This window comes from Cricetulus griseus, chromosome 3 (genome assembly GCF_003668045.3).
Source record: "Cricetulus griseus strain 17A/GY chromosome 3, alternate assembly CriGri-PICRH-1.0, whole genome shotgun sequence".
NCBI lineage: Eukaryota > Metazoa > Chordata > Mammalia > Rodentia > Cricetidae > Cricetulus > Cricetulus griseus.
Window position 1 is genome coordinate 65,933,379 of NC_048596.1, and position 14,622 is coordinate 65,948,000.

The window sequence follows — 14,622 nt, forward strand, 5'->3', positions numbered from 1 at the left end:
GGAAATGAGTGACTGGGCTGGGGTCTCAGACTCAAGCAAAAGGAACTGAACACCAGCATTCATCTTCCTCTGTTTCTTGGCTATGCACACAGTATGACCAGCGGCCTCACTGACAAGGTCTCTGCTGCCATGTCTACCCAGCCAGGATGGATTGCACCTTCGAATCATGTGCCAGAACAGGCCCTTCCTCCATGAAGTCACTTTTCTCACATCAACAAGAAAAAAAAAAAAATTGACTACACCATATTAAGTACTCTCCGCATAGTTTCTACAGGAATACTGTTTTCGTCCTTGTAAGATTTTGTACTTGAAGAAACTCACAGCAGGCTGGTGGACTGCATCCTCTCTAGCCACACAGAGTTCAGTGGTGAAGAAAGAGGAGCAGCAAGCCTGGGCCGAGCAGATGTCAGCCAGGTAAAGAGCACAGCTTTATGGGAAGCCTGTGGTCCAAGGAGCGAAAAGTGTCATCAGCATCCTCTTGGGCAGATGGGAGCACAGTTCAGGTAAGGAGGGAAGGTACAGCACAACTTAGAACCTGGCTCTGGGTGGTTGGCCTGGATTTAAATACCAGCTCTACTACTACGTTTTGTGTGATTATAACTTGCTTCAGTTTCCCCAAGTATGAATCCCAGGGGCTTTCAAGAGTATGAGGATACAGTGGCATGCCACAGTCCCACATGGTCCCAGCACCTATGTGTAGCTTACTCTTTAGCCCAGAACAAGTGTATTAGTCAGGACTCTCTAAAGGGAGCAGAACAGAGAGAATGAGCTGATATATAGTATGCATGTAATGGCTACATAGGGTAGTTGCTCAGTCCACAAGACTGTGTATCTCAGAAGACCCAATCTTTTGATGGAGTCCCAGAGAGGTTCCAGAGAGTTGTCAGTTTAGAATCTGCCTTGTAATTCCAAAGAAGTAGCAAAGGAATGGCTCTGGAATAAGATAGATGAATTTGCCAATGAAAGTGAGGGTAGCAGGCAAAAAAAAAACAAAAACAAAAACAAAAACAAAACAAAAGCTTCCCTCTTCCATGTGGTCTTCTAAGACTTTAGGGTGGGTCTTATGACCTTAAATGATCAGATTTAGGGTGGGTTTCCACCTCAAATAATCCAACTAGCAAAAATCCATGACAAATGGGCCCAGTTGCTTGGATTTAGGTGTGTCCACAACCCATATACAGAAAGCAGCAAGAGAAAATAGGCACGTTGTCAAAAGTGAAAAACTCTGTATAGTAAATACTACATACAAGGAAGGAAGGGCCACCAAACCAGCTGTCTCCAAAGGGCTGTAAGTATCTGGTCCTCTAATCTGATGGAGGCAAGAGGTTTCTGTTACATGTTCTCTTTGAACTTTTGATCCTCCTGCCTCCACCTCCCAAGTGCTGGGATTACAGGCACATTCTCCCACACCCGGTTTCATGAAGCAGTGCTGGGGGCTTGGGGCTGGGGATCAAGCCTGGAGTGCTTAGTGTATGGTGGGTGAGCACGCTCACAGCTGAGCTACATCCACAGCCTGGTAAGAGGCTCCCTTATACAACCTGACTCTGCTTCTGCACATCAATGCTGTATATTCTAGAATTTACACCCCATGGGGTATGGGAATAACTTTCACAATCATCAGTGCCCATATGTGAAGTGCATCAAAAATGGGTTGCTCTTCCATTGGTCACCTTGGCTTGGAATTTGTCCCTGTGCAAAATGTTAACTGTGGCTTTGGTGTGACTTTGCTGTGACTTTTTAGAGATTAGAGTCTCTTCAAACACAAGAGCCTTCATATGGATCCAAGTCAGGCACACACAGATTAGGACACACACATGTACACATGCACACATGCACACATGCACACACGCACCCACTTGCATATCTGCAGGAAGCTCCAATGGAGGAAGCATGGCCAGGTGGACCTGGTGACTCAGAGTATTTCATTTTGTGACTAGACAGTCTGGTGCAGTACTCTGAATATGATGGCTCACAGGCTGTGCAGAGTGGACATTCATCCTGGCCCATGATTGCCTCAACACTTCAGCCTTTGTGCACAGTGGATCAGAGGCCAGGGCGGATGTCATTCTCTATTCTTGGTGTCGCCTATCTTATCCTCAGAGGTCTCAAGGGCACTAGTGGCTCACTGACAGAAGCATGCAGTGACTTCTTCCTCTCAGGTCATTTTCCTCAAAACAAAAGCCTGTGTTTAAAAGATACAGTGAACACTCATTGCTGCCACCCACAGCAGCTCATCACCTGGCTGGGCCAGCAAGAAGTCTCCAGTGAGCAGGAAAAGGCTGACACTGCTTAGTCAGTCCACAACTCTGGGGACCACGAATCACACACTTCCTCACCGCACAAAAAACAACATGGCCCCAAACAGTCTTGGTGTCTTGCTGTGTGGATGGAGCCAGGGGTCACAATGATTCCTTTAGCTCTGGGGAAGCTGATGCTTCCTCCAGGTCAGGGTGGGAGGGAGGAGGTATTGGATGGTGTAGCAGGAAGAGAGAGTAATTCAAGGATGACTCGAAAACTATAAACAACCCATAGATTGTAGGGGAAGCTGTAGCTAGCCCCTACCCTACAATAGATAATAAATGCACCAAAAAAAAAAAAAAGGTATATTTTATCCTCTCCCCAACACACTAGTGAACCTGAAAGGGCACCCTTGAATACAACTACAGGGAGCCAATCACATCTGAGTTTTGCTAAAGAAGTTACCACCAAGGATATGGAATGCACAACCTAGGCACTGACTGGAAAATGGCTGCCCTTCTGGGGAGGCCAGAAGCCAAGTTCACCCATGGGTTCATGGCAAGGAGTCCATGACTGCTACCTCCCCAACCTGTGTTCAGGGATCTAGTTTAGGTAATGCTGCCTCGCCATCCCTAAGTCTTGGCCCACAGTACAATGCTTCTACAGGGGTCTAAGACAGTGGGGGTTTGTTTCAGATATCGATATTGATTTGTTTGTTCGGCTGAATGAAAACGAGACCCATTAAAAACATTGTGTAGTGCTCTAGAAGAATTTGGGATTTCCAATCACAAAAATAAATCCTAAAGGCAAAAAAAAAAAAAAAAAAAAAAGTATGCTGCTGGGTTCAGTTTCTACAGTAGGATGGGAGTGTTGAGAAATAGGCAGAGGGCTGAAGTGACATGGCAAGTAGAAGGATGGAAGGAAAGGCCAAGACTCCTGCTCCACAACCAGTCAGGGATGGCTGCAGCAGCCCCAGCCTGCTGGTCATGGCCCCTCCTCCATCCTGCCCACCAGGAAAGATCTTGGCCACAGTAGTATCTGACTTGAGAAGTGCAACATTTCCTCAGCAGAACCTGGTTAGAGGTCTGCTGGGAATCTAGCCACATGAAGAGCTCAAGGTGGACACTGTCCCTGCTGTCACAGGGGGAACAGAACCCAGGAAAGTTTCAGGGAAAGCCCTGTTGTCATGGCTTTCTCCACAGGGTGGATAAAAAAGACAAAGGCAGGCAGGTGTGGTAATCTAAACTTGTTCTCCTGGTGCTTGGGAGCTGGGGGCAGGAGGATCAGGAGTGCAAAGCTACATTTAACTACATTGTGAGCTTGAGGGCAGCCTGCACTATGTGGGACCCCATGAAAACAAGACAAAAACAAAGAAAAAGTCAAATCCATGGCGGAAACTATAAGCTTACACCACAAGGAGAAGCATGGACCTATCAGATGGGCTAAAACACACCCAAGCCTCTCATTTTCTCATTTAGAACCAAATTGACCTCTACCCACCAACAACCTTAAATCCAGGGAGGACCACGGCCTGACCTAGTGACTGAGCCCCACGCAGGCATAAGGACACTCCTATGATCTCCATGTCTACATTGCCATAGAGCCGCGGGCTCCATAGAAGAGGTAGAGCACATAAGCACAGACATCTCAGTAGCCAGCCGCACCACGGTTGCCACCAGATATGACAGAGGCAGGATGCCTGCTGAACTTACTTGTTCTGCATGGTGTTCATTATCACCCAGTCAAAGGGGTAGACGTTCTTCCCAATGAGGTTCTTAAACATGATGAATGTCTCCATCAGAAAATCCTGCAATGAGACAACATGGCAGTGAGGCAGCCCACCCAGGAGGAGGGTGAACACTCTTCCCAATGATGAGATTATAAAAGACCCCATTATTTTTAGCTGAAGGAAAACATTCTAGAAGCAAATGAAGATGTATTTCACAGGCTCTGTGTACCGCTTCTGTTTTCTGTTTACCTGGGCACCTCCTGCTTGAGATAGCTTTTTCGAGGATAGATGTTGAAATAGTCCCTGGGCATGTCTTGCTGGCAGTTAAGAAAAGATCCCCAAGGGTTATAAATATACATTTGTGCCTTTTCTGCTTACAGGAAAATGTGGATTTTACAAACCTATCAGGCAGGATGCAGCATTCCCTCATGTTTCTCCTAAATCCATTTTTCACTATCAACAACCCCAGAGATTGGTATATTGTGATCCCTGCCCTTTGGCTTTGTAATTTAAAGCTTGCCTTGACCCTCTGCACACATTCAGCATGCAGCTGACCACATGAGTAAGAAGACTTTTTGCCCAACAGCTCCATAGTTCACCACTCAGGGATGCCGCTGGAATCTCATGGTCTTTGTGTGATACTCCAAGATCAACATAGGGCAACAGGATTCAAGGGTTCCCTGCTGCTCTGTGTCAATCACACATCCACAAAGAAGCCCCTGGTCACAGCAAACAGGAAAGTGTGTACCAGTTCTCCCATGCTGGCTGGAATTAAGAAGTCTTATTTGTGAGGGCAAGTTTAGTATTGTTCTGTGCTATTATCCTGAATCTCGACACAGTTTCCTGGGAATTCCTCCTGTGTGCTCAGGACCCTGGGTAAGAGGGAGACAGACAATAGGGAGTTAGTTTAGAAAAGGAATGCCATAGGTAGAGTTGGCCAAATGAATGGACCTTTCTCATTGTTTAACTTATTGGATCATAACGAAGAGTTGGCTATGAAGGCCAAGGGGTTTGGGAGAATGGAATTTAAACAGCCAACAAAGCAATCCCCCAAGTGAGAAATTCTCAATCCACACCACTTGCAAAGAAACACAGTTTGAACTTGATGATAACCATCAGGTGATGGGCAAGGTTCACATTCATTGGGGACCTGCTCTAGTTTCATTTTGTTGCCGTGAGGAAACACTCTGACCAAAGGAGATTTAGAGGAGGAATAGGTTTATTTCAGTACAACTTAATTACTCTAGAACTTAGCTTACCATTTTGTCAAGAGATTGGAAGTTTGGATGGCCACAGTGTATACTTTGTGAGCTACATCTCTGCTCCTGTAGAATTGCTGGCTTACCTTACCTGCCCATCCTCTCCTGAGCCTGATAATTAAGATGCAGGGATGGGTTTACACTCTTAAGAAAGAAGCCATCTTTCCCAGTGCCTTTTCTTTCCTTTCTATGTATCATAGGCCAGAACTTAATTAGTAGCTTAGTTGATATATGATGGAATTTGGCTAGCGAAACAAAACAGAGTCCAAAGTGGGAGATGGCCTCTTGCAAGGCTTACTTGTAAAAGCTGCCTAACTCAGTAGGTCCAAAGGACCAACTGATCCAGCTTCGCTGATGAGGCTTCACAAACTGCTCTGGCAAAGCCTCGGGTTCAGGAACAATGAAAGAAAACTTCATTACTACATTCATTTCTTTGGCATTTGACTATTCACAGGGGGCCCAAGACAGCAAGTGGTCAGCTCTGAAAAAATCCACAGGTATGTTCTGGAGGCAAACAACTGCTTCTCTCTATCTTTAACCCTATTAATTTGATGAAAGAGTCACTCTCAGCTGGAGGGCTCACCCAATAAGATCAGGTACTGCTCTCACAGAGGATCCAAATTCAGTTCCCAGGTACTATGTTGGGCAGCTCACAATTGCCTGTAACTCCAGTTCCAGGAGATTCAATGCCCTCTTATGGCCTTTGTAGGCATTATTCTCACTTGTTCTTTCTAAGACACACACACACACACACACACACACACACACACACACAGAGTCACAGATGGAAGAATGAGAGCAAGGCAAAAAACAAGAGCACAGAGGCACAACAAAGCTCAGTGAGTTGGTTCATGTCTATATTCCCAGCACTCAGCAGACTGAGCTGAGAGAACTGCAGTAAGTTTAAGGCTATAAGCAAACTGGACAGAGAAATCTGGATTGGACGCTGACCCTAGAGGGGGCCTCTAAGAAAGGAGGGGTGAGCCCGGTGAGAGAGGGTGGTTGTCCCTGCCTACAGCACGATGGGGGAACCATTGTGCAGGTACTTGCCCAGCCACTTTAGCAACAAGCATGCTTATAGCAATGGCATTCTCTTTCTTAGGAGACTTGGAACACACACACACACACACACACACACACACACACACACACACACACACACTCACAGAGAGAGAGAGAGAGAGAGAGAGAGAGAGAGAGAGAGAGAGAGGATCCAAGTGGAAGTGCTTGTCACCAACAGCTCAGACACCAATCACTGTTTTGCCAGCTTCTGTTTGTGTGAAGCTCTTTGTGATACATCATTAGAGGAAAGAATACAAGTCACAGGAAAGAGATTTGGATAAGGTGAGTGGACTGCACGGATGTCAAATCCTGGTTTTGATGTTATACAATAGTTTTTCAAGACATTCCTGTCAGGAGGAACCAAATAAAGGGCATATAGAATTCATTATATCCAACAGCTGTGTGCGACTCCATAATGACCTCAGAATAAAGTTCACTCAAAATATAATTGCTCTGAAAACAAATAGGCAACAAAGGACAGAAGGTTGCTAGCATAGGCCAGAGGTGGTCCTGGCTGATGTGATAGCCCAGTGTCCCTTGGGTATCTCCCACAGGAAACTCCTGCCCAACATAGGATCAGAAACTCCTCCTTCTCATACAATCCCTTTGCCCTACCATCATCCACTCTGCCCAGAGAAGATGTCTCACCACTGACTTAGACCTGTCTGTTTGTTTTGCAGAGCTCAGATGATATTGGCTCACTGGAAACACTATGGGGCACTGAGTTTGTCCTGCCTGCTATGTCCTTCCATGATACTGACAAATGGTAACTGGGGAAGGAATCTGCACCCCTGGATTGATAGTCCAGTGTGGAGAGCTTTCCTAAGGCTGCATTTACAAAGAAATGGTCCAGGAATAGAGCAGCAGGTGTGTGGCGCCTGCATCCTCTTTCCACCTAGGACAAACACTCAAGGACAATAGGCAACACTTCTGCTGATGGGTTCACATGGACAGCAGCACCTTTGAGACCTTGAGGGTCTCAACTGCAGAAGGTGTCTGGAGCAGGGCCATTCACACTGCTGGGATTTCTGCTTCCCCTCATACCCACCAGCATTCCTCCTCACCACATCCTACATCCGATACTCTACCCGTTCCAATCCGGAACAAGCTGCTGGTCAAAGGGGACAAGGTTAGGTGCTAGGAAGAAGATGGGCCTATATCCACCTATGGAGATCTGGACAGGTGTCAGAAAGGGGCTCCCAGAAGGTGAACACTGAAGCAGCAAGAAGTTGGGAAAGGATTCCAGCAAGAAGGTCTGGAATACGTGGCAGTTCAGAGGCTTGCCTGACAGCAGAACAAGCCAGGAGGACTCCATAAGGAACCCAAGAACCAGGTAACAGGTAAGAGGGCCTGCAGTACCCAGAGTCAGTGTGCACAGTTCTCTCTCCTAACCTTTAACACACTCCTCCCCTCGGCATTGCTTCCACCTGCTCTGTCCAGGTATACCTCCCTTTTCATCCAATACACACTTACTAAACTCTACTGTGGTGTAATGGCACAAGGCTCCTAGGAACTGAGGATCAAATCACCCCCCCACCCCCCCACCAAGTATCACTGAGTGTCATCACACGTGCTATACACATAATGAGTCCTACACATGAGTTTATCTTAAGGAGGTGTCAGGGTGGGGCTGGTCACCGGGAAGACTTGAGAATAAGAGCTCTGGAACTTCTAATCCTACATACTCCAACTGGGGATAGATTATGCCAAAAGAACTCACAGACAAGACTGGAGGGGACCGGGCTGCTGACAGGCTTCTGGAGAGGATGAAGCCTGCTGACTCTGTCCTGTGCACCCCTGCCCTCTCTGTCCTGTGCAGCTCTTCCCATTGGTTTCTGTAGAGTTGCATGCTTTGGAGTAAACAGGATAGAATATGCAAGTGTCTCCTGGAGTGCTGTGAGCTAGCTGGGCAAATTATGGACCCCAAGGCCAGGGTTAAGGAACTCTTATTAACAGTTGCTTCGTTAAAAGCATAGAGCCTGGATTCACAGCTGGATCTGGGTGAGCCCTGTCATCTGTGGGATTCATAGCTTCATCCAGGTTGACAGTGCAGGGATGGAATTGAACTGCAGGACATCCAGCAGGTGTCAGAGAACTGGCTGGTGTGGGTCAGAGTGTAGAGAAAAGAATAGGTTCTTCCAGAGCCACCCACAGTGGAAGTCTGTGACACATGGCTAAAAGAGTCTCCAGAGGCTCTGGGCAAGCTCTCTGCTTCTATTCCTGATGCTGAGACTTAGACTCAGGGTAGCACCCATCACTGGTCATCAGCAAGACAATTTTACTGAAGCTCTGTCTTGAAGACGCAGCTTGCCTGTCCTGTGAGAGATACTTGCATGGCACCTGTCTGGTCTTCCCTTTCCTAAACCAGTCTTCCCACCTGTGCTGAGATTCTCAGGCTCCCCTGGGACAGAGGACAGCTACAGCCCTGTGGAAATGTTAGGGTGATGATAATTGTGAATCTATGTGAGACTGATTTCACCCAGTGTCAGCGTGGAGTTGGAGGTGGGGAGCCTATATCTGAGAACCTGGAGCTATGCTTGTTAGAAGCAAGCAAGACTTGGGAAAATTGTTTAGGCCATTTTCATATTGGAATACTAATTAACTTCCAATTATTTCACAGGAAATGATCTTTTCATTTTTGTGATAATTGGGAGAGTAGAAAAATAAAACATTCTCCGCATACAGTTAGTAGATGGGAACATATTTTCATGAAGGTTTTGATGAACTAACAACAATCAAAAACCTTGCCCTGGGAATTTGAGATAGACAAATAGCAAATGCCATTTTATAATGGAAATCAAATTGTATGCAAATAATTGATTTTCTGGATGCCTGTGTCTAAGAGAAAAAAAAAATCCCTTGGGAAATTAGGCCCACTACATAGAAACTATAACTTGATCATCCATTGTGAGGAAGGAGAGGAGGGTACATAGCCAATCCGGCAAGGCACAGTCATCCTGTGGTGTTTTGAACAAGAAATGTCCCCTATAGTCTTAGGCATTTGAACACTAGGTCTCCAGCTGGCAGCACTGTTTGGGGAGGTTCACGTGGTTCAGCCTCGATAGAGGAAGTGTGTCGCTGGGGACAGGTTTTCAGATTATGTACGAAGCACTCTCTGCCTCACATTTGCTGTCAAAGATGCGATTTCTCCGCTTCTTGCTCCTGTTGCCATATACCTGCCACTTGCTGCCATGCCTCCCTGCCACCATCATGGAGTCATTCTTCTGGAACTATAAACCGGAATAAAGTCTCCCTTCCCTAAGTTGACTTTGTTCATGGGGCTTTAAATCAGCAACAGAAAAGCAACTGAGACACATCCTTAGAAGCCAGCTATATAATTGTGTTTCAGCCCACATTGTGGCTAAATTCAGAATAGACATTTTTAATGCCACATGTGGATTTTGCGCACACACCTGCTCTAATAATGTACAGATTATTAATGGCAATACTCATTTCTCAGTATGAGGAGCTGCTCTCATCCTGAAAACTTTATCACTCATCATCTCAGACTATCATCTGTGAAGTCACACAATACCATATATACTATTATTTTCACTGACCAAAGCAGGCCATAGAGGCACATTTAAGATTTAATGATAAAATTAAATACTAAGAATATAAAATTTTACTATGCTATGATTTCAAATTAATCTTAGGATATTATGTGGTATTTATTGCATATTTGAATATGTCCCTACAATAAACCTTTCCTTGAAAGTGAAAGAAAAACTAAAACACATAGACATGAAAGAATGCATATATTTTTATACCCTTTTATTTAAGGAACACTTATGATTTTGAGGTATAGATTTATTTTCTCCTTGGTGATTGTCTGTCTGTCTATATTTATCTACCCATCACATATCTATTAATAAATCCCCTATCATTATATCTATTACCTATCAATCAATTTAGCTAGCTATCAATATATACATCAGCTTGTTTCCCTCCCTTAGTAAGGTAGAGGCCAAGTGCAGTAAGCCTTGCTCTGGAAATACTATGCAAGGTAGATGTGCCCCTCAGGAATTTATGGTTATTCCACAGGACTACTGAGTCTTTAGAAGTGGAATCAAAGAATCCGCATCAGCTTCTCACCAGGAACCCTGCCAGCAGGTTGGGTGCAGCTTTGCAAAGGATATTCACCATATGGCAGTGTAATTTCAGGCCATTAGGGAGGTAGCTCCTAAGCAATAAATTTCCCTATTACACTCTCACAATTAAGTTGCATCATAGTTTCCATGAGGAGGACTAAGGAGTTATTAGGAGAAATGCTGATGAGTGTCTATGATGAGCACTAATTAATAGCAAAGAATAGCTTAAGGTGCAGGAGGGTGGCTAACTAGCTATCACTATAGAAAGTCAATCAAGAAATGACAGGGGCTAATGACTACAAGGGACATGATTGTTAGTGACCCAGTAGCACAGGAGAGGATGCTGTGACCAGAACAGATGGGATTTCTCCAGGTTCAGATCCAAGTTGTTCTCTAGAAAAAGTCCTAGTCAAAAGTTTCCATGTGGAGACTAAAGTGGCTTTAGATAGCAAGCAGAGAAGTTCCATGAAAAATTCTATTATAAATGGAAACACAAATGTCACCCTCCACTTCCACCACTGGTCCTGTGACAGAAACATCACTTACCACGACATCTGTCCTCATTTTCCCAAAGGTCTTGATCAGGTGGGCGTAATGGTAGTCTTCCATCTGCCGTAAAATAGCTGTCATGCAAGCCACAAAGTTACCCTGCAGGTGGATTGGAAGGTAGAATTAGATAGGGAAAGAACAATCCTCATGGGAAGCACTGACATCAACTATGGAGCTGGCTCTTTGACCATTAGGGGAAAGCATGGGATCTGGGCAGAGGCCCTAGATCTGCTACATAATGCTTAAGGCCAACCAGAGACAGCCTGGGTCACTTCCTATCTCAGAAGTTTGTTTTAAAGAGGTACAATGGACTTTTCCCCTTTCTAACTGTATTAAATGACTAAACGCATCTTGACAAAAGGTGGTCCAGGCTGGAAAAAAATAAACTTTAAATGTGCTTCCCTTAATTTAGTTCACAAAAAATTAAATACAAAATTGAAATCCCAGTCAATTATGTAGCATTCTTGGAAATCCGCTGCCTGTTATTAGACAGATGCATGCATAGCCCCTCTTCTTGGGTCAGGGCAAAAAAAGGCATTTTATTTCTCAAACACTGACTGTATCTTCCTTGGCTAATTCAGAGGCAATCACTAAGGGGCAACCCTACTGTTATTTCTGCCCCTAGGGAAAAGTCAGAGGAAAAAGGCAGTCTCATTGGAATGCCCAGTGGGAGGGATGGGAATTCTTCATAACACACAGAGCTGGATAGAAAGGAAAAAGAAGGAAGAAAACAGAAACCAAACAAAAGCAGATGTGTAGAGAATAAAGGACCAAAGAACCTGGCCAAGGAGTCCAGTCACTGTGCAGCTGTGGGTGTGTGTACACACCTGCGTGTAACTTGAAAGGTGCATGCTTTGGGGAGAGACTCCAAGGCTGAGCAGTCTTGCTGACATAAACATAGTTAGTTCCTCACTTGCAGGCTGAGGAGCTGATATCACAGAGCCTTTCTTGCTTTTAAACATGTGCCTGTAAGTTAATGACATCTAAAGCCACACAGGACATATACTAACTTCCACTAAATTGTATGAGTCTGGTAGAATAATAAGGAGGATAGAGTTTGAGACATTCCTAATTTTTTCTTTAGTAAATGAGGTCCCAAATTGCATTCTTTTCACTAATTCCACTTTTTCCAACAATATATTTGAATGCCTAAATGTCTTTTATATTAATTTGGAATATGAACTCCATAGTGCATGTTAGAGTCCAATACATTTTCTATCTCTAGTATACACAGAGGCTTCCAAATGAGTCCTCAAAGGACACATTTTACAAATTGAACAAATACAATAATGATGATATGGTATCTTCCATTTGCCCAGAAATGTAAACTATTTGTGAATAATGGTAATTGCTGAGATTTAGATTCCAAGTTGGTGGTGTTCTGGGAAAGAGCTAAATAATGCTCCTTTTGCATCAGAAGGGTACTTATTTGTGAATGGGAACTTTTGAAAGACACAAATATCTGGCACCCCGGTGGGCTCAAAAGAAGCTGCCTGTGCACCTCACCTTCTCTTTAGGAGAGATGCCATTCCTAGAGTGCTCATCACTGTCAGCTTGCTCACTAGCCATGCTTCCACTCAATCACGGATAGACTTACTGTCTGTTCCATTTCTTAGGAAGTTAAACTGAGATTCGGAGACCATACCTTCAGAGGAGTAGGTGGGAAAGCCAGGTGTGAAGCTAGCCCAACAGGACTGGAGTGTGAGCCCTTGGTTGCTGACAACCAGCATGAGTTAAAGATTCACCGTGTCCCATTCTTATAGTTATCAGAGAGGGTTAGTAAAGGAGAAAGAAGTCCCTATAATACTATGCCTCAAATTCTACTCTGATGCAGCTGTCTGGAACCCACTATCTACCCTGTGGGAAGAAGGGCTTTCTAGAAAGCACCCACACAGGTGCACTTAGCACATGCTTAAATGAATGGTGCCAATTAAGACAGTTCAGCAATGAGTCTGACACTTAATAATCACCAAAGCCATTGAGTCAGTGCTTTAGAACCAGAAGGGTGACATCCACATGCCTAATATGAAATACCAAACTGCAGGAAGACAGAAAAGAAAGGCTACCGATGGGGGCTTGAGAAAGTCCAGGGCTCTGTTCCCTAAGAAGAACCAGCATACCTGGGTCAGGCCAGAGGTTAGAAGAGGTGACACAGACTCATTCATTAAAGAATAGATTTACAGGTAGTGTTGAAAGTCCGCACTAAGCAAAGAAAATGGTGGGGGAGGGCCCTCCAAAGTGAGAAGACAGTGGTGTCCACAAAGCAAGTCCTGGGAAGAGGTAAATGGCCAGTCTGGAGTCTTTCATCTGGATGAGAACATCTTGAAGAATGCAGCCAAACAGCCCCTTATTTAATGACACTGGGGCTAATTAAAGCAGGCCCTGCAAGGACAGAAAGAGAGCTACCCCCAGGAGTTAGCAGAGTACTGCCTGGCAGCCTGCGTGCCCCCTTTACTTAACCTAAGGAAATGGGCCAAAAGCAATTTGTATCATTCAGCCACTCCTCTCTTAGAGGAAGCAAGTTTTGCTAGCTCAGCGCAATTGTAAGTTTGAACATGGGATTCTACTAGCTGAGGAGAAACATATAAGCTACAATTCTCAGACACACCCCCTTTTCCATTTGCAAATATGGGGCAAGGTGTCGGTAGACACCATAACCACGCTTCCTAAGGACTGGCTACAGGTGTGCCTGACCACGCCTGTCAGGGTGTGGCAGGGTGAGGTCAGGATGACTCATAATAGGTTTTTAAGGGGCTACAAGGCACATGGGAGCCCTTCTCTCTGGCCTGTCTGCCTTACTGCCCCTGGCACGCTCTGGCTTGTGTTTGACTGGTGTTTATCTGAATAAAGATATCTTAACCTTACGGACTACAGATTGGCCCTTTATAGGCAAGGTTTTTGTTTTTGTTTTTTATGTTTTTGTTTTTTAGTTTTTCAAGACAGGGTTTCTCTGTAGCTTTGGATCCTGTCCTGGAACTCGATTTGTAGATCAGGCTGGCCTTGACCTCACAGAGATACTCCTGTCTCTGCCTTCCGAGTGCTGGGATTAAAGGCATTAGCCACCTCCGCCCTGCTATGGCACAAGTATTGCTCGTACCCAAGAGCTTCATGTCTCACCTGAATCCAGTACATGCATTTGTCTAGAAGAATAGATAAAGTGGTTTTTTTGAACATGGCATTTGAAATCAGTTGTATACTAGGAACAAAACTAGAAAGAACTGTAAACAAAGGACTTCTGATTCTATAAGCTCTAAAGAAAATTACAATACTTTTTGGCCTATTTTAAATGCATTTTAGGAGTCATCTGAGGCTTTTATTTTTAAACAGTGTGGTAGGCTGGTAAGCAATTGTACAGAGCTGGTCCTTGCAACTTGAATTTGGGGATTGGGCTGGAGCTCTATCCATGGACTAAAAATAATTAACAAAATAAAAATAAGAGATATTTCTATGATTGCAAAGTAAGGGCAGAGAAGTCAACTGTACTTAAAAACCAGTACACTGACTGCCTCATAAACAAAAAATGTGAACCTCATTAGTAATCAAGACAAAAATGGTACATCGTTATTCGCTGGCAGAACAGCAATGCAGGATTTAAGTGTTGATCGTGAAGGTACAGAGAATGAGGGCCCTTACACACGGCTGGTGCCAGCGTAAATTGCTATAACCTTTTTAAAAAGCAATTTGGCAAGAGGTT

At 44.6% G+C, this 14,622-nt stretch overlaps 1 protein-coding gene across 3 annotated transcripts in view; it reads right to left on the reverse strand.

The window, feature by feature from the left end:
• Positions 1-14,622, reverse strand: part of LOC100773370 (dedicator of cytokinesis protein 1) — a 495,025-nt gene that overhangs the window by 168,072 nt on the left and 312,331 nt on the right. For all 3 annotated transcript variants that reach the window (XM_027409107.2, XM_027409106.2, XM_035442142.1), the window contains exons 28-29: positions 10,926-11,027; positions 3,951-4,045 (exon numbers count right to left, since the gene is read on the reverse strand). In XM_027409107.2, the coding sequence (XP_027264908.1) occupies positions 3,951-4,045; positions 10,926-11,027 (197 nt within the window). The remainder of the gene's footprint in view (positions 1-3,950; positions 4,046-10,925; positions 11,028-14,622) is intronic.